The sequence below is a fragment of the Pogoniulus pusillus genome, chromosome 26 (genome assembly GCF_015220805.1).
Source record: "Pogoniulus pusillus isolate bPogPus1 chromosome 26, bPogPus1.pri, whole genome shotgun sequence".
Classification (NCBI taxonomy): Eukaryota; Metazoa; Chordata; class Aves; order Piciformes; family Lybiidae; genus Pogoniulus; species Pogoniulus pusillus.
The window spans coordinates 487,409-511,434 of record NC_087289.1 but is presented as its reverse complement, the minus strand read 5'-3'; the positions used below and the strand labels follow the sequence as shown (position 1 = coordinate 511,434).

Sequence of the window (24,026 nt, the reverse complement as noted above, 5' to 3'; positions counted from 1 at the left end):
CTGCCACTGCTGTACCATCTGGTGATGCTGCCATCTCCCTGCCTCCCTTTCCCATCTCTCTAGGGCCTCCTTTGTGCACCTTCCCTCCAAGGAGGAGAAGGAAGAGGCTGATCTGGAAACTGTCCAGGGCAGAAAGGTGTTTGGGGGAAGAAGGAGGCAGAAAGCTTATGAAAGTAAGGAAGAGAAAGGGGTGAAAAGAGTTGGAAATCACAGGCATGGTTTATGGGCCATGAGTTCATGTGGTGGGAACCTTCCTGAGCTGCTCCTACCCATGCTAGAGGCTCCAGGGCATTGCAGCCCCCTTCTGACAGGTTCAGCTGGCAGGAGTGCAGGCACGGGCATGGAGCCCTGCGCTGGTACATACCAGGGAGCTGGTGTAGGTAGGGTCTGAAGTGTCGTCCTGCAGGTAGCGCGAGAGGCCGAAGTCAGACACTTTGCACACCAGGTTGCTGTTGACCAGGATGTTCCTGGCAGCCAGGTCTCGGTGCACGTAGTTCATCTCTGCCAGGTACTTCATGCCAGCAGCAATCCCTCTGAGCATGCCCACCAGCTGGATCACCGTGAACTGCCCGTCGTTTTGCTGCCACGGGGAAGAGCAGGCATGGGGCTGAGGGTGCTGAGCCCACCCTGGCACCACAGCTGCTCACCCCCTGCCTCGGCAGGATGCTGCACCTCTCCAGGGGACTAAGCAGCTGCACTACCTTGCCCTGCCCTGCCTGGTTAAAGCAGAGCATGGCAGCACCAAAACACCTGCAGGGCAGCTGGTACTTGGCCATCAGCTCCTGAGCTAAGGAAACAGGGATTCAGAAGGGCACAGGGATTCAGCAAAGCACCAGGGCACAGGGATTCGGCAGGGCACAGGGATTCAGCAGGGCACAGGGATTTACAGAATGAGATACCCTCATCTATTTCCCAGATGCCACAGCAGAGGGCAGAAAGGTGCTTGTGGCAGGAGGGAGACAGCAGACTCCTAAAAGGCAGGGAGGGAGAGGAGCAGCAGGCTCCTGGCAGCGGCAGGAGGCTCACCCGCAGGAAGGAGTCAAGGGCGCCGTTCTCCATGAACTCAGTGATGATCATGACCGGGCGGCTCTTGGTCACCACCCCCTCCAGCCGGATGATGTTGGGGTGGTCGAACTGTCCCATGATGCTGGCCTCGCTGAGGAAGTCGCGGCGCTGCTTCTCCGAGTAGCCAGCCTTCAGCGTCTTGATGGCCACCGAGATCTCCCTCTTGCCAGGCAGCTTCAGGCGCCCCTTGTACACCTCTCCGAACTCCCCTGCCGGGCGACAGCAGCAGCTGGCACGTCCTGCACACGCAGTGCTCCCCAGGGGCTGGCACCCGGAGCTGCTGGGCCGGCAGGTATGGGCACAGCCACGCAGCCCTCGGCGCCTCCAAAGGGGCAGCCTCTGCTGCTGAGCGGCTCCTCAGGCTTGCAGCCTGCTGCCCGGTGGCACAGCCCAGCACAGGCAGCAGCAGAGGCTGGGGCTGCTCCTGCCGATTCGCAGAGCAAATCGAGGAGCAGTGGGGACAAGTCACTGGCTGCGGTGTCCCCACTGAGCGAAAGAGCTGTGGCCAGGCGGGCAAGTGGCCAGAGAAGGGCCAGAGAGGGCTCACAGGCCTGGCAGCCCTGTCATCAGAGGGACTGAGAGAGCTGGAGAAGGCTGAGGGGAGACCTCATTGCCATGGCCCAGTGCACAAGGAGTGGCTGCCAGGAGGATGGAGACTCCCTTTGGAGTGCAGGGGAAGACCAGGAGCAGTGGGGACATGGCAGTGCTGGGGAGATCCCCACGGACTGCAGGAGGAAATGTTTGCCGTGGGCACAGGCACACACTGGGGTCAGCTGCCAAGGGCAGCAGTGCAGTCCCCGCCCTGGGGCTCCTTGAGGACTCAGCTTGCCAGGGTGCTGGGGCAGCTTCTTTCAACTGCACCACCAGCCACAGGGGTTGGGGCAGAGGAGCCCTGAGGTCCCTCCCAGCCTGGCCCTCTGGGACTCTGATCAGAACATCGCTGTGGAAGGACTGCTTCAAACACAAGGTGCTGGCACTGTTAACCTGGGTGGTCTTGGAGGCTAACTGGGCTGCTTTCATTGCTGCCCCTTGCCCAGCAAAGAGAAAGCCTCTTCTCCTTTGCAGTGGGGGAGCTCTTCCTTCAGCCAGGCAAAATGTGCCACTGGAGGACATCCAAACCAGGCTGGAGCCTGGTGAGAGCAGCTGATCCATCACTGAAGATGGTCCTGGCCAAAGCAGCTCCTTGGAAGAAGCTCTGCGCAGTGAGGGTGATGAACTACTGGCAGAGGCTGCCCGGGGGTGTGGCTGAGGCCCCATCCCTGGAGACATCCAAGGTCAGGCTGGATGTGTCCCTGGGCAGCCTGCTCTGTCTGGAGCTGTCCGTGTGACTGCAGAGGGGTAGGACAAGATGCCCTTTGAGGGCCCCTTCCAACCCCATGATATCTGTGAAGCTGAGATCTGTTGCTTCTTTGCAGTTCCCCCCTTGGCTTCTCCCTTTCTCTCCACACACAATGGTGACTGAGCCATGGCAAGAGAAGCAGCGCAGCTGGCACAGCTCCGTGCACACGTGCCTGCACGTGGGGCTGTGGCACAGCCTGCAGCACGAGCTGCCTTTCCTTCCTGTCACACGTAGGAGGTCCCACGAGGCCCCACAGCCAGCAAATATCTTCACGGAGCCTCTTCCACCCCAGAGCAGCTCCGAGAGCAGGCACCAAGCTCGCGTCTGCCCTAACCCACCACAGCCCCACAAAAGCTTCACATCTTGGGGCTCACTCGAGGGTGTCCTGGCAGGGAGCCACATCTGCCCCCTCAGGAAAGTGCCCCAGGCGTGTGCTGGCCACGCAGGAGCAGCAGGGAGGGCAGGGAGGCTGCCCAGACCCACCTGCTCCGATGACCTCCTCGATCTTGACGAAGGACACATCGATCTCCTTGGCGAACTCCCGCACCGCCTCGTTGGGGTCCTCATAGGTGAAGGGGTCGATGTAGATCTTCATGCCTGGGGATCCTTGTGGCAGGAATATGGGAGAGAAACCAAGAGTGGTCGTGCCACAGGCATGAACTGCAGCCCACCGCCTCTCCGTGCCCTCTCTCTGCCTGTGCCCACCTCTGCCACCCCCATGAACCATTATCATCCTCTTTGGTCTACCTGCTCCAGCTGATCCTCTCCTGCTGCCTCTCCCCTCCCTCCCTGCCCTCTGTTCTTCCACTGTTATCCCTCCTTTTCCTCCCACCCAGCACTGGGGAGCAGTTGCAGACCTAAACTCCTTTCTGGTGAGAGCTTTCCGAGGCTCTGGTGCTGCAAAGACAGAATGTACCCAAGAGAGGTCCGAGAGCTCGGTGGGGGCAGCTGAACCGGCAGAGCGCAGCAGCCACTGTCACCAACCCATGCGCAGCTCCTGGCTGCTTGGTGCATTTGCTGCCCAAGGAGCTCGGGAGGAGGCTTGGAAGCCCTGTGGTGGGGCACTGCTGGTGCCAGAACAGGGCAGGTCTGTCTGCAGGACCCCCTCAGCAGGTAGCCTTCCCCTCCTCCAAGGAGCCTGTGGGGCAGAAGCTCTGCAGCCCAGAGGCAAGGGGGAAGGCTGCAATGAAGCCATCTGAGCATCTCCCACTCCATAAATGCCTTTACAGCTCTGTCTCACAGCCTTTAACTGCCCCATAAATTCCTTCCCCAGCGCAGCTGCTGCTGCAGCCAGGACCACAAAGGGATTTACAGGATCGTAACCAAGACTGACTCACTGATCAGACCTCTGCCGAGACAAAGCAGACCAAACCGCCTGCTCGGCACCGCCTCGGCCTGCCGCGACAGCGCCCTCCGGTGTGCCCTGGGCAGAGCTGCCCCTAGTGCCCATCCCACACAGACGAGTGTGGTTAGGGCAGCTAAACCCCTCTGCTCCTCTGCAGACCTCAGCCACCAGCTCACCACCACCACAGATGATCACCACGGCTCCCCATCACCACAAGCTCATCATCACCACAAGCTCATCATCACCACAAGCTCACTATCACCACAAGCTCACCATCACCACAAGCTCATCATCACCACAAGCTCACCATCACCACAAGCTCACCATCACCACAAGCTCACCATCACCACAAGCTCACCATCACCACAAGCTCATCATCACCACAAGCTCATCATCACCACAAGCTCACCATCACCACAGCTGATCACCACATCTCACCATCACCACAAGCTCATCATCACCATGGCTGATCATGATAGATGACCACCACAGCTCACCAAAAGGCTGGCAGTGGCAGACACCACCAAAGGCAACCTGTGCTGAGCCTGCTCTTAAAATCATCCTGATCCCCCTAGGAACCAGCTCAGGCCTTTTGCCATGCTGCAGGTGACAGCAAATTCTTTACCCCTCTGGCAGAGCTGCAGCAGCTGCGCCGTGGCCCTGAGTGCAGCCTCAGGTCCCTGCTGGCATCATCTCTCCTCAGCAGTGAACATGCCCTGACCAGGAAGCCTCTTGGTACTCAAATCAGCAGCATTTCCACAGGGCCTGCCCTACCTCCTCTGCCTCAAAGCTCCAGGTGAAGCAGTGGCAGACACTAAACCAGCCTGGCTGACCCCCACTTCACCCCCAAGCCCCAGCCCAGGCAGCTCTTGCTGGCAGCAGGCAGGGAGGCTGCAGCTGCAGCAGCGCCGAGCACGTGTGCGATGCGCTCCAGCAGAGGCTCTGCTCCTGCATTAGTCTCTCACCACTAATCTCCCACCTGCTCTGCTCCAGCATCAGCCACAGCAAGTGCCTGGAGGCTCACTAACCTTGAAAGGCTTTTGCTGCACGCCCAGAAGCTGCCCCAGCACCCCTGGCTTTTGGACACCAATCTGCACTGCTCAGCTTTAAAACCCAGACACAGGCACCCCCTTCAGTGCCCTCCTGCCTGCTTTGAGCACTGCAGCATTCCCTGGGGTGCCTGGGGATGCACCAGGGATGGTGGAGCACTCTGTGGTGCTCTGGGGATGCACCAGGGATGTAGCTGAGGCTCCATGCCATGCCTGGAGGTGTTCAAGATCACTCTTGATGGGGCCTTGAGCAACCTGCTCTAGCTGGAGGTGACCCTGTTCACTGTAAGGGGGTTGGACAACATGACCTTTGAAGGTCCCTTCCAAGCCAGCACACTCAGTGGAGTGGGGAATGTTCCCATACAGAACCAAGAAGTGCCCCTGCAGCCCAACAGGAGTTCAGCCACCAGGCAGCCATATCTCCCCCTGCCACCCATGGCACAGAAGCAGGGAGGAAAGAAGGAGGCAAGGGCCAGGTCTGCTGTGTTTGACTCTCACCCAGCGAGGGCTGGAAAGCAGCTTCTTGTTTGCTGGGAGGCTTACAGCCAGCCACAGCCTCACCAAGCAGAGGATGTGGCATGAAGCCAAGGAGGTCAGAGGACCCAGGGGCCCTTCACCCATCCCTGCATCCCACTGCTATTCCTTTGCCCCAAGCAGCTGCCCAGGACTCAGGAATGGTTTCTTCACCCAAGGCAGCAAAACACTCCTGGGAAGCATCTCTGGAGGGTGCAGATTTACAGCCCACAGGGATGGCACACGGAGCCCAAGGGACCTCATGGCAATTCCTCACCCCTCAGAGCTGCTGCTGTGCCACCTTATTATCAGTCCCACCAGCCACAGCAGCCTGCTGGCTGCACCCGAGCTGGAGAGGCACTGAGCACACACCAGCCACAGCACAGCTCCAGCAGCTGCAAAGGTGCCCTGGGGAAAGGTCTTTCAAGCGCAGGCTCTCCTAGTGGCTTGCCAAGGGGATCAGCAGCCCCAAGCCAAGTAAACCCTCCCAGCTCCTTGGCTGCAATTCCTTTCTGGAGCAGGGCAAGCATCGGCCCCATGCCAGGACAGCAGCAGTGTCAACACCCTGAGTGCCTCTAGCGCTGAGGGCAGCCCAGCACCACTCCTGGGCTGGGCAGAGCCTGTGGGAGGAGCTCATCCTGCACGAAATTGTCTCTCTCCTTCCCCTCCTCCTCTGGGAGTCTTCACAGCAGCCTCTCCCCATCTCCCATCCACTACCTCCCCCTCCTGCCCCTTGCATTCCCCTTGCCCACCCAGTCCCCAAATGCCACTGCTTTACCCACTCTCAGCACTGCACCACTCCTGCAGACACCCTGCAGAAGAGAAGGCTGAGGAGGCCTCTCAGCAGTGCTGCCAAAGACCTCAGGGGTGGCTGGCAGCAGGGAGGGGCCCAGTGACAGGAGAGGAGGCAATGGGCAGAAGCCTGACCAAGAGAGGTTCCATCCAACATCAGAACTGTGCTGTGAGGGTGGAGCAGGCTGCCCAGAGAGGCTGTGGAGTCTCCTGCTCTGGAGGCTTTCCAGCCCCACCTGAGTGTGTTCTGTATGCCCTGCCCTGGGTGCCCTGCTCTGGCAGGGGGCTGGACTGGCAGATCTCCAGAGGCCCCTTCCAACCCCTGCCATGCTGTGACTCTGTGACACACAGCTGCAGACCACTCCCATCCTAGGGTGCTCCCCATCTGCACCCTGGGACTCTCCTTCCCTCAGCATGGCCATGAGAAGGTGCAGGGTGGCAGAGAGGCTGGGGCACGGTGGTGCAGAGAGGCACAGGGTGGCAGAGAGGCTGGGGCAGGGTGGCACAGAGAGGCATAGGGTGGTGCAGAGTGGCACAGAGAGGCACAGGGTGGCAGAGAGGCTGGGGCAGGGTGGGGCAGAGAGGCACAGGGTGGCAGAGAGGCTGGGGCAGGGTGGCACAGAGAAGCACGGGGTGGCAGAGAGGCTGGGGCAGGGCACTCACCTCTGCCGGTGCTGTAGTGCTGCAGCTTGTCGCTGTACACAGCCTCCTTGCTGTAGCCTCGCTTCCTGCAGGGACAGGGCACACAGGGCTCAAGGCTGGCACGGACCCACACTGCCTGCCAGCAGCACTCACCAGGTTCTGGCAGCTCCAGGGGGCCCTCAGCTGCCACCCAAGAGGAAGGCTCAGCGTGACCCGGGCAGGCTGCAGAGCCGGGCAGGGAGAAACCCACTGAACTCCAAGCATGGCAAGGGCAGAGCCCTGCAGCTGGGCTGGCAGCTCCCAGGGCTGGCAGCTCCCTGCACCACCACAGCTAGGGTCTGAGCTGCAGGACAGCAGCTCTGGGCAAAGGACCTGGCACTGGTGGTGGACAACAGGGTGCCCACAAGTCAGCAAGGTGGCCTTGTGGCCAGGAAGGCCAAGGGCATCCTGGCATACCTCAAGTAGAGTGTGGCCAGCAGGCTGAGGGAGGTTCTGCTCTCCCACTCTGCCCTGGAACAGTGTCCAGTTCTGGGCTCCCCAGTTTGAGGAGGAGATGTCCAGAGGAGAGCCAACAGCTGAGGAGGGACTGGAACTACCTTAAAGGGGAGGCCGAGCTGGGGCTGGGGGGAGCTCACTGATGCTGATCAGCACCTAAAGGGTGAGTGTCAGGAGGATGGAGCCAGACTCCTGTCAGCGGTGTCCAAGGGGCACTGGGCACAAAGTGGAGCACAGGAGGCTGCACATAAACATCAGGAGAGAATTCTTCCCTTTGAGGGAGGCAGAGCCCTGGAGCAGGCTGCCCAGAGAGCTGCTGCAGTCTCCTTCTCCAGAGGCATTCCAAAGCCACCCAGACATGTTCCTGGCTGACCCTCCTCTGGAAGGGGACTTGGACCAGATGACCTTCAGAGTTTCCTTCTACCTCCTACCACTGTGACATCTCTCCCAGCTATGTCTGACCACCTCCACCTTCCAGGGGCACAGCATCCCAGGGGGACCCACCTGCTGCAGACAATGGAAATGGCCACCAGAGAGACGATGAAGACCACCCCGGCTGCCGCCGAGCCTGCGATCAAAGGCAGCTGCTCCCTCAGCTCGGACTTGTAGTCATCTGCAAAAGAGGGCTGGGATGGATTTGCCCTCACACACTCCTGGAGTGGAGCAGCCTCCTGGGAGGGGCTCCTGTAATGCTCCCAATTCCATGGGTGCTGCTCCCATGGGAGGATGATGGGACAAAGAGGGTCCAGGTGGGAGCATTGGTTGGTGCTGGGAGCTACAGTGGCACAGGGAGAAGTGGACAGAGGGAGGCTGTAGCCAGGTGGGGTTGGGCTCTGCTGCCAGGCAGCCATGGACAGAAGAAGGGGACACAGCCTCAAGCTGTGCCAGGGCAGGTAAAGGCTGGATGTGAGGAGGAAGTTGTTGGCAGAGAGAGTGATTGGCACTGGAACGGGCTGCCCAGGGAGGTGGTGGATTCACTGTCCCCGGAGGTGTTCAAGCAAAGTGCCATGGTCTGGGTGATTGGCCAGGGCTGGGTGCTAGGTTGGGCTGGATGAGCCTGGAGGTCTCTTCCAACCTGGCTGATTCTGTGACATGTGTGGAGAAAGCCAAGACAGCCACTTGTCACCTCTATGGAGAAGAGAAGGCTGCAGGGAGACCTCAGAGCAGCCTCCCAGTGCTTGAAGGGAGAGCTCCAGGAGAGCTGGGGAGGGACTTGTGACAAGGGCTGGGGGTACCAGGATGAGAGACAATGGCTGTGAGCTGAGACAGGGGAGACTGAGAGTGGAGAGAAGGAAGAAATTGTTGGCAGTGAGGGTGGGGAGAGTGGCACAGGATCTGCAACAATCACATTCTGTGCTTCTGTGATCCACAACCTCCCTGGAAGTGTTCAAGGCCAGGTTGGATGAGGCCTTGAGCACCCTGGGCTGGTGGGAGGTGTCCCTGGGCATGGCAAAGGGTTGGGGTTGGAGGCTGTCCCAACCCAAACCATTCCATGATTCCAAGCAGGAGGGGAGCTGGCAGAGCTCAGAGGCTTGGAGTGGGCAGAACTCAGGGGTTTGGGGCAGGCTCCTGCAGCTAGCAACTCTGGGGCAGTGTTGCCAATCCCCTGGCTCTCGTCAGGCTGCCCCTGGCACACAGCTTGGTGGGGACAGCCCCTGAGGGTAGGCAGAGCCCACAGCTGCCCGCAGCCCCAGCCCGCAGCGCCGGCACTCACCGTCGGTCAGGGTCTGGAAGCACATCTTGCCGCTGTACTTGCCGTAGCCTGCCACCGTGCGTGCCCGCACCTGCACCACGTAGAGCATGCCCGGCCGCAGCCCCTCGATGCGCGCAGTGTTGGTCTGGCTGCGTGCCATGGACGAGTTGTACTCGCTGTGCTCCTGCTGGGCACAGCCGGGAGAGCTGCTCAGCAGCGACGGGCAGCAGCCAGGGGGTGAGCAGCCCTGCAGCCCACCCGCCCCTCTGGATGGCAGGGGTGAGGCTCATCCGCAGGGGCGTAAAGCGGTGGCCCTGGTTTTGCTCTGGGGGTCAAGTGTCAGAGCCTGGGCAAAGGGGCTCGGATGCTCCCAGTTGCAGCCAACCCCCGATACGGAGAGTCCCAGAGGAACAAGACCACGAGCACTGGCTGGCACCTGAGGAGGTCTCTACAGCTCGTGCCTCCCCGCAGCCCCCTGGTGCCACCACAGTGAGGAGCAACAGAGGCACAGAATCACAGCGAGGAGCAACAGAGGCACAGAATCACAGCGAGGAGCAACAGGGGCACAGAATCACAGAGTGGCAGGGGCTGGTAGGGACCTCCAGAGATCATCCAGTGCAAGCCCCTGGCAGAGTGGGAGCACTCAGGGCAGGGCACAAAGCAACACATCCAAGTCTCCAGAGAAGGAGAGAAGCATCCAGAGCAAACCCACTCATGAGTGGCAAACTCCTCCTCTGCCAACCACTGATGTCCCTGCATGTTCCCAAAGCATGCTGATGCTATGGAAACACCAAAGCAGGCCTGTGAGAGCTGCTCCAACGGGCTCAACCTCACACATCCCAGGTCTGGCTCCTGGCAAGGCTGCCCTGTGGAGGGGCTGCTGGGGAGATCCTCTCAGCACCTCCTCACTGCTCACCCCCGCAGCAAGCTGCTAGAGCTGGCAAGAGGCAGGAGGGCAGCAGCAGCTTGGGCTCACCACGCTTCAGCGCAAAGTTGCAGAGGGGACGGCAGGAGGCAGTGCCCCGGGGCAGGGACAACCCTGACAACCTTTGCTGCTCCTCACTGTCCTTCTCCTCTCCTCCTGACACCTACGAACACGGTCTAGTGGGCATGGTGGTGTTAGGATGAAGGTTGGCCTGGATGATCCTGGAGAGCTTTCCCACCCCCCCTCTGTGATTCCTAGTCCTCAGGCGGCAGGTCCCTGCTCAGCCCAGCAGAGAGCAGAGCCAGGACAGCAGGAGAAAAGGGAGGAGAGCAGCTAGGGAGAATCCTGCCCAGGGCAGGAGCTGCCCTGCACACCCACAACTCGCTCCCCCTCCTCTGCCTGCACGTTGTTCCCACCCCCTGGTGCCTGTGGGCGAGGTGGTACCTGTTCCACCCCCCAGACCTTCCCAGTCAGAAAGCTCACAGATGTTCCTCCTCCCCAGCAGCGAGGGGCCAGCTGCAGCTCCCCCCAGCCCAGCCGTGTCTGGAGCCTTCCCCCAGCTTACCGCCGCGGGCCGGGAGCCGCCGGGGCTGGCGCCGTCGGGCGTGCAGATGCGACTCAGCTTCTCGTAGTAGCGCAGCTCATAGTCGAGGATGATGCCGTTGGGCTGCTCGGGCTGCGGCCAGGACAGGGTGATGCTCCGCATGGTGGCACTCACCTGGTGCATGATGGGCACGGTGGAGGGTGCTGCCCGGGAGGGAAGGGAGGGAAAGTTAAGGGACAGCAGAGGGACAGAGCTCCCGGGCGTGTGGAGCACCTCCCGTGCCTGCGGGGAGAGAAGCATCTCAGCAGCTTGCCTGGAGCCAGAGCAGCAGGTCAGAGAGGGAGTTCTGCTCTTTAAATCAATTATTCTTCCTAATTAGGGGCTTAGAAATCCTCGGTGCTCCCTCTCCCTGGGATTGCTTGCTCCAAGGCTGTCTCCCAGGGTGGGGCACACAGAGAAAAGCTCTCCCAGAGAAGACAACCCAGGCTCAGTGGTGGCCTCCAGCTCAGCTTTCTTTCTGCTGTAACTGTCTGAGTGAGCCAGCACCCAGGGCTGTCAGAGCCTGTGCCATGGCTGCAACCCCACAGGCTGGCAGTAAGAGGAGCAAAAATCATCTGCCCAACCTGAGCACGATAACAAACACCACGGCTCAGGAAGGGGACCCCCGGGGAGCTGGAACTTGTAGCACAGCTCCGGCTCAGCCCTGTCCCAGGAGAGTGGCCCTCAGGGGATGCTCACCCTCAGCTCCCAGGCCTGCTTCTCCTGCCAGCTTTGTTTTCATGGCTTAAACACTTGCAGCAAAGTCTCAAACCCTCCTTCAGCTCCTAGCCCACCCCCAGGCCACGGTGGGAGGGTGGCTGGAAGGGCAAAGGTGTCCCAGGCAGCAAACCACAGGGGTCCTGTGCATCTTGCTGGAGCAAGCAAGAAGCACAGAGGCATTTGTCCATCTGTACCACCCCCTCCTCTCCCTGCCAACGTTTGTAACCACTCCCCCTGCCATGCCATGCAGCACCACTCTGCACCAGCTCATGCAACCAGGGGCAAGCCAGCAAGCTTCCTGAAACAGCTGCCAGGCACCGGACCCCCACTGCTGCTCCCTGCCTCACCCTCCACATGCACTGCAGCAACCTCAGGGCTGCCCTGCACCTGCTGGGGAGCAGAGTGTTCCTGGGCAGAGCATGCCCGGGGCAGAGCACGCCTAGCAGCAGCAATGCCATCCTCCCATCACCAAGAACTATGGAATATCCTTGGTTGGAAGAGACCTCCAAACTCACCCAGTCCAAGCCCCACCCCAGCACTGCAGGGGCACCACTAAACCCTGTCTCCAAGCACCAGAACCACAGGCTACTTGAACATCCCCAAGGAAGGTGACTGCAGCAGTGCCCTGGGCAGCCTGTGCCAGTGTCTGAGAACCCTTCCAGTGCAGAAATCTTTCCTGAGATCCAGCCTGAGCCTCCCCTGGTGCAGCTTGGATCCACTTGGATCCACATCCTCTAGGACACCAAACATCTCCATTGGCCAAAAGCTCCTCTCCAAAGGCATTTTGCCCTCCCAAGTTACACTTGGAAGGGACAGAGCCAGCCAACAGGACCTCGATCCTGCACCTCACCCACCAACGGCCTCCGAGACAGCTGTGCCAAGTCTCTCACAGCTCACGTGGCACTGGCATAACCTGCCAGCAGGGTCAGCTCCCTACCCAGCCTTCTTCTCTGTCCTCCTCCTCTTCCTTGCCATGCAGGCAGTGCTGGGCAAGAAAAATCCTCCTCTGCATGGGTGTGGGGCAGAGCTGAGTCTGGCATGATCAGCCTGGGGCACAGCATCGTGCCAGGGGGCACATGGGAGCAGCAGGAGCTGGCTCCGCGTGGCTGCAGCGGGGACCAGTCGACAGCTTAGCACCACCTTTGTTTAGCCAACACATTTAATCCTGTTGGGTGTTCTTTGGGTTTTGATCTCTCCATCTCCACTCCAGGAAGATGCCCGTGGGCTGAAATTAAACACTCAGCTTGATTGCTGCTTGCTTGATTGCTGCACTGCCTGCTTCCCCAGCGCGGGCATGGGACTGGCACTAGCCCTGCGGGGCCAGATGCACTAAACCAGCCCAGATTCGGACCCCTGTGGGGAAGCTGTCTGGAAATCCAAAGGGATTTGAGGAGGGAATCCTACAGCAAAGACAAAGGGATTTTAGAAGCACAGCCCTGTTGCTGCCCCTGACACCCCTGCTGCATTGCCATCAGGTTACCCCACAGGCCTGCTGGCCCTGGCTGCTGCCAGCTCCCAGGCAGTCTGAGGAGGGAAAAAAGTAAATAAACAGCAAAACTCCCACCCTGGAAAGCAGAAGACCTGAAAGAAGAGGCAGGTTGGAGTGCACGATGCCAGCCTCGCACAGGGGTGCATCTGAATCCCTAGAACCAGGAGGCTGCAGTATTTGCAGCAGGTTTCTTTGTCCTGCTCACCTGAGGCAGCAGGTTGGCACAGGCTGCCTGCCTGGCACAAAGCAAGAATTACCAGCCCCTGTCTCTGCCCACAGCAGATGGGTTTCCATACCCTCCTCTCCCTATGCTCCTCACTGCAGCCTGGGACCAGGTCCCCCAAGCCATCTGCACATTCACTGTGCCAGCATCCCGGCTTGGCTCAGAGCTGCTTGTTCAGCTCCCGAGGCCTGATCAGGAAGAGGGAGGGAAAGGGACAGGGGAGCCTAGAAAAGGTAATCAGAGGAAAATGATGGGAGAGAGATGGAGCCAGAACTCAGCCCTGGGACGCTGCGCCTGTGGAGCTGTAAGGCAGCCAGGCTGGACTCAGCCCATCCACCTGCTCCCACCTGGGAAAAGTGAGGAATGGCAATGCTGTTCCACCCCCAGGGAATCCAGAGTGGGATAAAAACCTGACAGCAGTCCTCACCCTCATCCCTCCCACAGCTCAGCTCTCCCTTTGCCCATCCCTCTCCCTCCCTCTGTTCCTGGCTCTTCTCCCCACTCGCTGCTTTCCAGCGCATGAGGACAAACTGCAGGTCCCCTGCAGCCACCATGCACCACTCGCACCTGGGAGCTCTGCTTTGTCACACAGAATGGGTTGGGCTGGAAATGGACCTCAAAGCTCATCCAGCTCCAACCCTCTGCCATGCCCAGGGACACCTCCCACCAGCCCCAGGGTACTCAGGGTCTCATCCAGCCTGGCACTAAACACCTCCAGGGACGTTGTGGAGCACAGAAGCACCCAACGTGATCTTCGATCTCTGATCACATTGGGTGCTTCTGTGCTCCACAACCTCCCTGGGCAACCTGTGCCAGCATCTCCCCACCCTCACTGCCAGCATTTCCTTCCTCATCTCCCATCTCACCACCTCCTCCCACAGCAGGGCTGGCAGTTAGCAGGGCAAACCCCCCCCCACCACTCCCTTGGCACGGCACAGGACTCACCGGCTTGGTTGGTGGTGATGTTGACCGAGACGTGCTGCGGGGGGAAGGGGCTCTTGCTGGAGACGCCGTTGACGGCCTGGATCTCGAAGGTGTAGGGGGTGTGTGCCCAGAGGCTGCTGATGAGCACTCGGGTGCCAGTCAGCCCCAGCTGGCGGGGCACGAAGTCGACGTTGTCGTCGCAGCGGGCACAGGCGCGGCGGTCGGAGCGGCACTTCCTGCAGACGATGTTGTAGCTGAGGTCGTGGCGGCCACCCGTGTCCCGCGGCGGGTGCCACTCCAGGATGATGGAGGTCTCGTTGACGATGGAGATGACATTGCGGGGACCGGAGGGGACACCTGGTGGAGAGGAGAGCCCTTCAGAGACGCCGCTGGGGCTCAGCAGGGGCCAGGGGGACACAGAAGGACACTCCAGCGCTGCTGGGGCTCAACAGGGGCCAGGGGGACACTGAGGGACACTCCAGCACTGCTGGGGCTCAGCAGGGGCCAGGGGGACACAGAGGGAGACTCTTTGATCACATTCAGCACTTCTGTGCTCCACAACCTCCCTGGAGGTGTCCAAGGCCAGGCTGGATGAGGCCCTGAGCCCCCTGGGCTGGTGGGAGGAGGCCCTGGGCATGGCCAGGAGGGCTCTGCAGCCAGCCCCACCAAACACTGAGCAAGGCAAGAGATAGCTCAGTGGCGCTGGCTGGGCAGAGAGCTGCACTGCTCAGGGAGGGAAAGGACTGTCCCGATGGGGGCAGCAATAAAAACGATGCAGGACTCGACCTGTGAGGAGAGGTTAAGAGAGCAAAGAGCACTGCAGCTTGGGGAACCCCAGCCCAGGGGCGCCCTCCACCTGCGTGTGTGCTGGGGAACATCCTTAGTGGCTGCAGACAAATTATCCCCTCCACTGCCTGAGAACGGGATGGGCAGGGGCAGCCTCCTCCTCAGAGGGGAGATGTGGCTGCTGTGATGGAGAGGGTACCCTGCACAGAACCACAGAGCTGTGTGGGTTGGGAAAGGCCTCTGAGACCCTCCAGTCCAAGCAGCAACCCAGCACCACCATGGCCACTAAACCATGGCCCCAGGGTTCTTGGACACCCCCAGGCATGGGCACTCCACCTCCTCCCTGGACAGCCCGTGCCAATCCCTCACCACTCTTGCATCACAGATATTTTTCCTCCTCTCCAACCTAGCCCTTCCCTGGCACAATTTCAGGCCATTTCCTCTCCCTCCATCACCTGAGACTGGGGAGCAGAGCCCAACCCCCACCTGGCTCCAGCCTCCTCTCAGGGAGCTGTAGGCTGGCACCCTGCTCTGGCCACCACTGCCAACCAGCTCTGGTGGGCCACAGGAAGCCACCTCTGCCCAGCTCCCTGCTCCCTGCCCCCTTAGCTGCACCCAGGCAGGCTCTTTGGGAGCTACTGAGCCGTTGCCATGGATACCATGGATGAAAGCATTGTGCTACGGTGCTGAGAGGAGCAGCAGCCTCCAGAACCAAACACTGAATAACACAAGATGAAGAAATCCATTCCCTTCCCGTTTCCTTCCCTGTGCCTGTCTGGGAGCAGCTGCAGTGCAGTGTCCTCACTGCAGCCAAGGCACCAGAGACATCTCACCGTGGGCTGCCTCCACAATGCCAGCAGCTCAGTGGAGAGGTCAGAAGGGCATTACAGAAGGGATGTGGGGCGGGAGGGAGGTTGCCCACAGAGGATGCAGTCTCCTTCTATGGAGACTTTCAAGACCCATCTGGATGCCTTCCTGTGTGACCTGCCCTGGGTGCCCCTGCTCTGGCAGGGGGGTTGGACTGGATGACCTCTGGAGGTCCCTTCCAAACCATCCAGCCCCATTGGGGCGTTCAGCCTGGAGGAGAGAATGCTTCAGGGAGCCCTTACAGCAGCCTTCTCTTCTCCAGGCTGAACAGCCCCAACCCTCCCAGCCTGTAAACACAGGGGAAGTTCTTCAGCCCTCTGATCATAGAATCAAGCAGGTTGGCAGAGACCTCTAAGCTCATCCAGTCCAACCTAGCACCCAGCCCTATCCAGTCAACCAGACCATGGCACTAAGTGCCTCATCCAGGCTTTTCTTTGTGGTCTCTTCTGGGGGCACCACAACTGGGTGCAGTGCTCCAGGTGAGGTCTCAGCAGAGCAGAGCAGGGTGGCAGAGTGCCCACCCTTGTCCCACTGTAGCTGGGCACAAGCCACCCGGGGCACTGGTCCATCACAAGTGCTAGCATGACCCACAGGCAGATGCACTGGTGAAGCTATATGGCTGGTGCCACAGGTGCCAACAAGTGCCACGGGGTGCCAGGGCAGCTCAGCCTCTGCTCTGAATGAGGCAGAGCCAAGGTCTGCTGCTGGGGATGGGCATGGAGTTGTGGTGTGTTGACCTCAGCTGGCTGCCTTCAGCAGCAGGCTGGGAGGCAGAAAACGAGCTCCTGGCTTCATCCCTGCTGTTGAGGCCCTGTAGCCCCCCAGCCCTGCTCTGGTACTCACTGGTGCAGGCGGCTGTGGGGGGGTCCAGGTCTGCCCGGTAGAAGCCATTGCGGCAGCTGCAGAGCGGCGCAGCCTCGGCGGCAGAGCGGCTGTTGGAGGGGCAGGGGATGCAGAGCCCTGTGCCCTGGCTGGCCTTGAACGTCCCCACGGGGCAGGCTGCAAGAGAGACGACAGCAGAGCTGTTGGAGGGCAGAAGAGGTCCTGGCCTTGGCAGGGGGCAGGAAGTGAGAGGAGGAGGAGGAGGAGAATAAAGAAAGGCAGGGGGAGGAGGAGAGGCAGGAGGAGGAGGGGAGGTTACAGAATCATGAGGTCTGGAAGTGCCCTCTAAGACCACCAAGTCCAACCTTCAACCCAGCCCCAACATGCTCACTAAACCATGTCCCTGAGTGCCATGGCCACAGGTTTCTTGAACACCTCCAGGGAGGAGGCAGCCACAGCCTCCCTGGGCAACCTGTGCCAGGCCCTCCCCCCTCTCACAGCAAAGAATTTCTTCCTCCTCTCCACTCTCAGTCTGCCCTCTCTCAGCTCAAAGCCATTGTCCCTCGTCCTGGCACTCCCAGACCTTCTCCAAAGTCCCTCTCCAGCTCTCCTGGAGCCCTTCAGCTCCTGCCAGGCTGCTCTGAGGTCTCTCTGGAGCCCTCTCTTCTCCAGGCTGCACAGCCACAACTCTCCCAGCCTCTCCCCACAGCAGAGGTTCCTCAGCCTCTGATCATCTTAGGGTCTAGATCCTCTGCAGCAGCTCCAGGTCCTTCTCGTGCTGGAGGCCCAGAGCTGGAGGCAGTGCTGCAGGTGAGGTCTAAGCAGAGCAGAGGGGCAGGATCCCCTCCCGGGATGCAGCCCAGGTCTGGGCTGCCTGTGCAGAACCAACCCCCTCACTGTCACAGGGTGAGGATGAGGTGACAAAGATGCAGTCCCTCACTCTTGCCTCACTCTACCACTGGTGAATGGCTGCTCACCCCCCCTTGCCACAGCCCTCAGGTGACCCCTGCAGAGCACAGGCTGGGGAAGGACACAGGTACCTGACTTCCACCTCCTGGCTGGGGGGAGCTGTTCTTGCCTCACCCAGAGGTGGTCACGCCTGCGCTTGGCTCCTGGCTGTGCCCCCGTGCTGCTGCCACCCCCGAGGCAGGGCTGTGCAGAGGAACACCCTAAGTGCCTGATAACCAGAGGGATGATTGAGATAATGGGAAGTGCCTCTTAGCCCCTGCCTGCTGCAGCAGGATATGAGGCAGCTCCAGCAGGCAGCAGAGGAAATTAATGGGAGCAAGCAGGAGGAACCACTTTGATGCAATTTCCTTAGCAGATAGTGGAGCATCTAATCTTTATTGGGGCCCTTTAACCTGCCATTCAGAGCTCGTCAGGCCTGCTGCTCACACGGGCTCGCCAGATATTAAAAGATGATAAAAAAGGATAAACCCAAACAACATTTTACAGTTTCATTACTCAGGGCTGGGCTCTTCCTCCCCACCCGAGGCACTCGGCTGGCTGCGGCCGAGCTGCTCTCCAGCAGCAGGCCCAGCGGAGTGGGGATGGGGCACCCCAGGGGGAACGGCCACCCCCACGCTGCCCTTCCCCCTCCCCACCACGGCAGCACTGCGCAGTCCTCTCCACGGCCCACACAAGCGCTCCCGTGGGGGCACCGTGCGGGGCGGGCAGGGCAGGGCAGGAGGCAGCCAGAGGCAGACCCTTCCCTTTATCAGCACCCCCGAGCACAGCACACCTGCAGCCCCTGGCCTCAGCTTCCTCCCACCCCTGTAGCTGCAAGCAATTGGCTCTTAATTGTTATTATCACCAATTTGCTTTTGCCTCCTGCAATTACAGAGACTCTGCCTGCCTTAAGCCTCCTGCAGCTCCAGGGGAGGCTGCTCTGATGCCTTCCCTTTCCTGCAGCCCTCCACTCTTGCTGCTGCCTGACTCACCTTTCTGGGGGAGTTGGACCATGAACCTCACGCTGAGAGCAAAGCCAAAGCCATCCACGGAAGGGTTGGAAGGGACCTCTGGAGATCATCTTGCTCACCCCCTGCTAGAGCAGTGCGACTCAGTCAGTCACACAGGAACACCTCCAGGCAGGTTTGGATGCCTCCAAAGCAGACTCCACAGCCTCTCTGGGCAGCCTGCTCCAGGGCTCTGCCACCCTCAGAGGGAAGATTTTTTTCTCCTCATGTTTAGATGGAGCCTCCTGTGCTCTCCTCTGTGCCCATTGTGCCTTGTGCTGTCACAGGGCACTGCTGGCAAGAGTCTGGCTCCATCCCCCTCAGGCATTAATGAGCTCCCCCTCAGCCTCCTGCCCCCCAGGCCAACCAGCCCCAGCCCTCAGCCTCTCCTCAGGTCAGAGCTGTTCCAGTGCCCTGTGCTGGGCTCTCCCCAGCAGTTCTTTGTCCTTCCTGAGCTGGGGAGCCCAGACCTGGGCACAGCAGTGCAGGTGAGGCCCCAGCAGGGCAGAGCAGAGAACATCTCTCAACCACACTCTTCTTGCTGCACCCCAGGATGCCCTTGGCCTACTTAGCCAGATGGGCACCTTGCTGGCTCATGGCCATCCTGCTGTCCACCAGGGCCTTTTCCCCAGAGCTGCCCTCCAGCAGCTCAGCCCCAAGCTGTCTGCCCCATGGGGTTGCTCTTCCCCGGGAGCAGGACTCTCCACTTGCCCTGGTTGGTCTTCATTGTCTCTCTCCACGCAGCTGCCCAGCCTGGAGGGCAGCACAGCCTGGCAGAACCTCACCCCAGGGCCCCAGCACCCTTCTGATGGCCAACCCCAGGCTGGGTGCAAGGCTCAGGCAGAGCTCTCCACCCCGGCAGACATCAGGCAGTCCCTCAGCCCACCCAGGGCAAGCCCAGCGAGGGCCTTGACTTAGGGGTGCTGCAGGGAGGGTCCCAGAGCCAGGTCTGGAGCTGCAGCAGGAGCTGGGCTGAGCAGGGATGAGGCTTGGCCTCAGCTCTGCCTTGTGCCAGGGCTGCGGTGAGCTCTGCATCAGCTCAGCCTGCAGATTAATTGATCGTTGATTAGGTGGGCTGGGAAGATTAATGATGTGCTTAACGATCTGCTTCCATGTGCTTGAGCACCAGGGGTGTGTTTGTAAACCATCAGGCACAAAGCCTGGCACAGAGCTCGATGGCTTCGGTGCTTGCCACCCAAACCCTGCCCCTGCTCTGCTCACCCTGCCCGCGCCACCGGGGACAGAGCAGGGCTGGCTGGCTGGGGGCTGCCAATCCCTTTCCTAGAGGGGCACAGATGTGTAAGGGTGGGAGGGAGCATCTTTAGGGGGCTGCTGAACCCCAGGCTTCTTGCAGTAAGAGGTCATTGCCAGAGGTCTAGGGAGCTGCGGGGTGATGGCAGGGGTGGCAACCAGCTTGCAGTGCCCCAGAGGGCTGGAGCAGGCTGCCCAGAGGGGTGGTGGAGTCTCCTTTTCTGGAGACCTTCAAGGCCTGCCTGGATGTGCTCTGTGTGACCTGCCCCGGCAGGGGGGTTGGACTCGATGGCATTCAGAGGTCACTTCCAGCCCCTGGCATGCTGTGATTCTGTGACTGCGGGTCAGGCTTTTCCCTCTTCCCCCAGACGGCCTGGGTGCTGATGGGCAATATCCTCCTGTCCAAGGCACTGTCCCCAGAGCAGACACCAGCACCCCAGGGCAAGGCTGTGAGCATTCCACTCTCCAGACTAAATCCTCTGGGTAGCACCACCCTGCACTTCTTCGTTACTCTCTCAGGGAAACTTTAGCCAAAGAAAAGAGAGGAAGAGAAGAGTCTGAGGACAGCACAGCCCACAAGCAAGGCAGGGACTGCAGCTCGCTGCATTTACAGCCCACTGGAAAAGGATTCGAGGCTGCCAACCCCCCCCTTCTGCAAACAGCTCCTCATTAAGAAAGCAACCTGGCTGCCAAAGCAAGCACTTTCTGCAGGAGGCTCCCCACCTCACCACGACCCCCCCAGGGCAGGCAGCAGGCACTTGCTAGAGAGCTCTTGCACGTTCTGCAGACAGCTTCCATCTGAGATGGATTTATCTTCAAGCACACCAAAAAGCAGAAGAACAAGAGGGGGAAAAAAAGCAGCTCATCAATTTTTCAGCCTTCAAATGCATTCTCCCCCATGGCAGGAGTGTTAGTGCCGAGGCAGCTCCCTCCTCCCCCCCGCAGGCAGGCTGGGAGCCCTCCCAGCTGCTTTCAGCTGAAAGACAGCAGCCAGGCAAATAAACGCCCCCAGTAGATCGCAGGCTGCAGCAAGCGACAGCCAAGGGGCTCCTGCCAGGCAGGCAGCGCTGCCCGAAGGCACAGGCAGCGCTGCCCGAAGGCACAGGCAGCGCTGCCCCCGGGGCTCCTGCAGCTCAGAGCAACAACCCCCAACAGCAGTACAGCTTGGGGCTGACCTGCTGCACAGCCCCAGCTGCAGGCAAGGGCCTAGCAGCACTGGTGGGCACCAGGCTGCCCATGAGCCAGCAAGGTGCCCTCGTAGCCAAGAAAGCCAAGAGCTTCCTGGGGTGCATGACTAAAAGTATGGCCAGCAGGGCAAGGGAAGTTCTCCTGCCTCTTTACCACGTCCTGGTGAGGCCTCATCTGGAGTGCTGCGTCCAGCTGGGGGCTCCCCAGCTCAAGAAGGATGAGGACCTGCTGGAGAGAGTCCAGTGGAGAGTCACTGGGAGGAGGGGGGGGGACCGGAACAGCTCTCATATGAGGAGAGCCTGAGAGCCCTGGAGCTGGTTAGGCTGAGAGCAGCCTGAGAGGGGATCTGATCCATGCTGACCACCAAAGGTGGAGGTCAAGAGGATGGAGCTGGGTTCTTGTCAGCAGTGCCCAGTGACAGGGCGAGAGGCAACAGCCACAAACTGGAACCCAGGGGAAGCTTCTTCAGTGTGAGGGTGCCAAAGCCCTGGAGCAGGCTGCTCAGAGAGGTTGTGGAGTCTCCTTCTGGGGAGACTTTCCAAACCCACCTGGATGTGCTGCTGCGTGCCCCTGCTCTGGCAGGGGTTTGCACTGGAAGATCAGTGAGGGTGGTTGAGGTGCTGGCACAGGTTGCCCAGGGAGGCTGTGGGTCACAGAAGCACCAAATGTGACCTTTGATCACATTCAGTGATTCTGTGATCCAGAACCTCCCTGGAGGTGTTCAAGGCCAGGTTGGATGAGGCCCTGAGTGACCTGTTCTAGTGGGATGTGCCCTTGGGCACGGCAGGGGGCTTGGAACTGGATGATCTTCGAGGTTCCTTCCAACCTAACCCACTCTATGATTCCATCTCTGGAGGTCCCCTCCAGCCCCTGCCAGGCTGTCATTAGCAGCCAGCTAGAGTTAAAAAAACACCTCCTGCTGCCCAGCTGGAGTGAAAAAAAGCCCTTTCTGCAGTCACTGTGGGAGAGCTGCTGCCTGCTGGAGAGCTGTGCCTGCTGGAGAGCTGCCCCAGAGCCGGGTGGGAGCCTCCTCCCTTGGCAAGCGCAGCGCGGCCGGACGGCGCCGCTCCCGCGGCAGAGCCTGACGTGAGCACAACAACAAACAGCCAAAGACCCCAGCGAGAGCCCCCCAGAGCAGAACACAAAAGGGAAAAGGTTCCAGAAAGGCTCCAGCGCCCTGGAGCTGACTCAGAGGCTTGCCAGGTGCTGGCTGCTTGCAAGCGAGGGTGGGAACAATGGAGCTGCCGGACACGGGGCCGGATCCTGCGCTTCCTTGCGGCTCTGCCATTGTCCAGGAGAACAATCCCTGCTCTGGCCAGAGAGCAAAGGGCCTCTGACACCACGGCACGGGGCTGGGGCTCCAGGCTGATGTAAGTGGGTGAGGTTAGAAATGCTCACAGACTCCCCGGGGCCGTCCGCCTTGGAAAAGCCCTTTCAGACCACTCAAGTCCTGCCACAACCCAACTGCCGCAGCCACTAAACTGCACCCTGAAGAAGCCACATCTGAACACCTCCCCGGGCAGCCTGTGCCAATCCCTGACCGCTGTGCCAGGAAACCATGCCCACAGCAGCCCCTGCAAGGTCAGGTGGAGCTCTGCTCTCCGGTGTCTCCTAAAAAAATGAGTTTTCCCAAGCAGTTTAGCTCCTGTAAAACCCTTCCTGGATGGGCCATTAACCAGCCAGGGCTTTGCTAGCAGATTTATGCCCCTGTTTGTAAACAGGCTCATGAAAAGACCCTTGGGGAAGGAGAAGCATTAGAAGACACATCAAGGAGGGCATTTTTCTTCCTCTTTTAAGACTGGAATCAATAGAAGACTCAAAAGTTCTCACTGTGGGGAGGGGAAACGCATAAATGGTCCAGCAGAAAAAAAAGTGACAGACAGAACACTAAAGGCACAGTTCAGAGCTCTGGGGCAGGCCCCAGCCACTCCGAGGCCACAGAGGCAGGGCTAGAGCAGCCCAGCCCCGAGGTGCCCACCCGGCCTCTGGTCATGCCTGGCCCAGGGAATTCTCCAGGTTCCTCCTGGAATTGCGCCGGGGGAGGGACAGGTTGGAGAGGAGGAAACAATCCTCTGCTGCAGGAGTGGTCAGGGACTGGCACAGGCTGCCCGGGGAGGTGGTGGAGTCCCCATGTCTGGAGGGGTTCAAGAACCCTGTGCCCATGGCACCTGGGGCCATGAGTTAGTGGCCATGGTGGGGCTGGGTTGAAGGTTGAACTTAGATGACCTTAGAGAGATTTTTGCACCAAAACGATTGTGATTCTGTGATTTCTCCTGTGGTGACCCAGGGTCAGACATGACCCCACTCAGGATTGGGGGCCAGAGGCAAAGAGGGGCTGGCTGCCCATGCCAGCAGCCCCTGGCACACAGGCTCCTTCCCCAGCCCCGTGCTGGGGACAGAAAAGGGCCGAAGCCACCACAGGAACATTCTATCTAATCATGCCTAATTAAGACATCCATTAAAACCCATCACTCTCATTAAGCCGACATTTAACAAGGTTTTCCTGGCCATTTTCCTTGCTGAATTATTAGGGCGGTTAATGGATGCCTGCATTAAGGAATCGCTGCAGACGGAGAAACTCAACATCGCACCTCTGCTCCGCTCCTCTCCCTCCCTCGGCTCCAAAGGCTTCTCCCCGGCAGCACGGTGGTGGTAAAACTGGGCTGCCTGTTCCACCCAGTGGTGGAAGCTGGGAGGCGGCTGCCAGGCAAAGGCAAAGCCCCTGCAAACAAAGGGCAGCATCCCAGCACCCCCCCGGCGGCAGCGCCCCAGGAGCCGCAGCGCTGCTGCCTTCAGCGCAGCCCAGCCGGGCACAGCAGCTGGGGCTGATGCGGGGTGGGAGGAGGAGGCAGGAACCTGACCACAGGATCACAGAGCCCTCTGGGTTGCAAAAGGCCTTTCAGAGCTTCCAGTCCAACCATTCCCCAAGTCTGCCCAGGCTGGGGCTGAGCCATGGCCCTCAGCACCACAGCTCTGCCTCTCTCAAACACCTCCGGGGTGGGCATTCAGCCACCTCCCTGGGCAGCCTGTGCCAGGCTCTGAGAACCCTTTTGGTCAAGAAGGTTCTTCTGTTGTCCAACCTAAACCTCTCCCGCTCCAGCCTGAGGCCATTTCCTCTCCTCTTCCTCCTTACTAGAGAGAGGAGACAGTCACAGGTTGCACTGGGGTGGAAGGGACCCTCCCAGGGCATCTTGGACAAGCCTCTGCAGTCACAGGGACACCTCCAACCAGAGCAGGCTGCCCAGGGCCACATCCGGCCTCACCTTGAATGACTCCAGGCACAGAGCCTCAGTAACCTCCCTGGGCAGCCTGTGCCAGTCTGTGACACCCGTGGAGCTTTGGCAAAGGCTGAGCACAGCC

The 24,026-nt window shown here is 60.2% G+C and overlaps 1 protein-coding gene across 4 annotated transcripts in view; it reads right to left on the bottom strand.

Moving 5' to 3' along the window:
• Positions 1–24,026, bottom strand: part of EPHB1 (EPH receptor B1) — a 67,653-nt gene that overhangs the window by 10,819 nt on the left and 32,808 nt on the right. For 2 of the 4 annotated variants that reach the window (XM_064165597.1, XM_064165599.1), the window contains 9 exons: positions 16,294–16,449; positions 13,819–14,154; positions 10,424–10,605; positions 8,955–9,120; positions 7,745–7,853; positions 6,767–6,831; positions 2,888–3,010; positions 1,027–1,274; positions 365–580 (listed from right to left, as the gene is read on the bottom strand). In XM_064165597.1, coding sequence (XP_064021667.1) covers positions 365–580; positions 1,027–1,274; positions 2,888–3,010; positions 6,767–6,831; positions 7,745–7,853; positions 8,955–9,120; positions 10,424–10,605; positions 13,819–14,154; positions 16,294–16,449 — 1,601 coding nt within the window. The remainder of the gene's footprint in view (positions 1–364; positions 581–1,026; positions 1,275–2,887; positions 3,011–6,766; positions 6,832–7,744; positions 7,854–8,954; positions 9,121–10,423; positions 10,606–13,818; positions 14,155–16,293; positions 16,450–24,026) is intronic. The other 2 variants (XM_064165598.1, XM_064165600.1) reach the window with 2 other exon arrangements.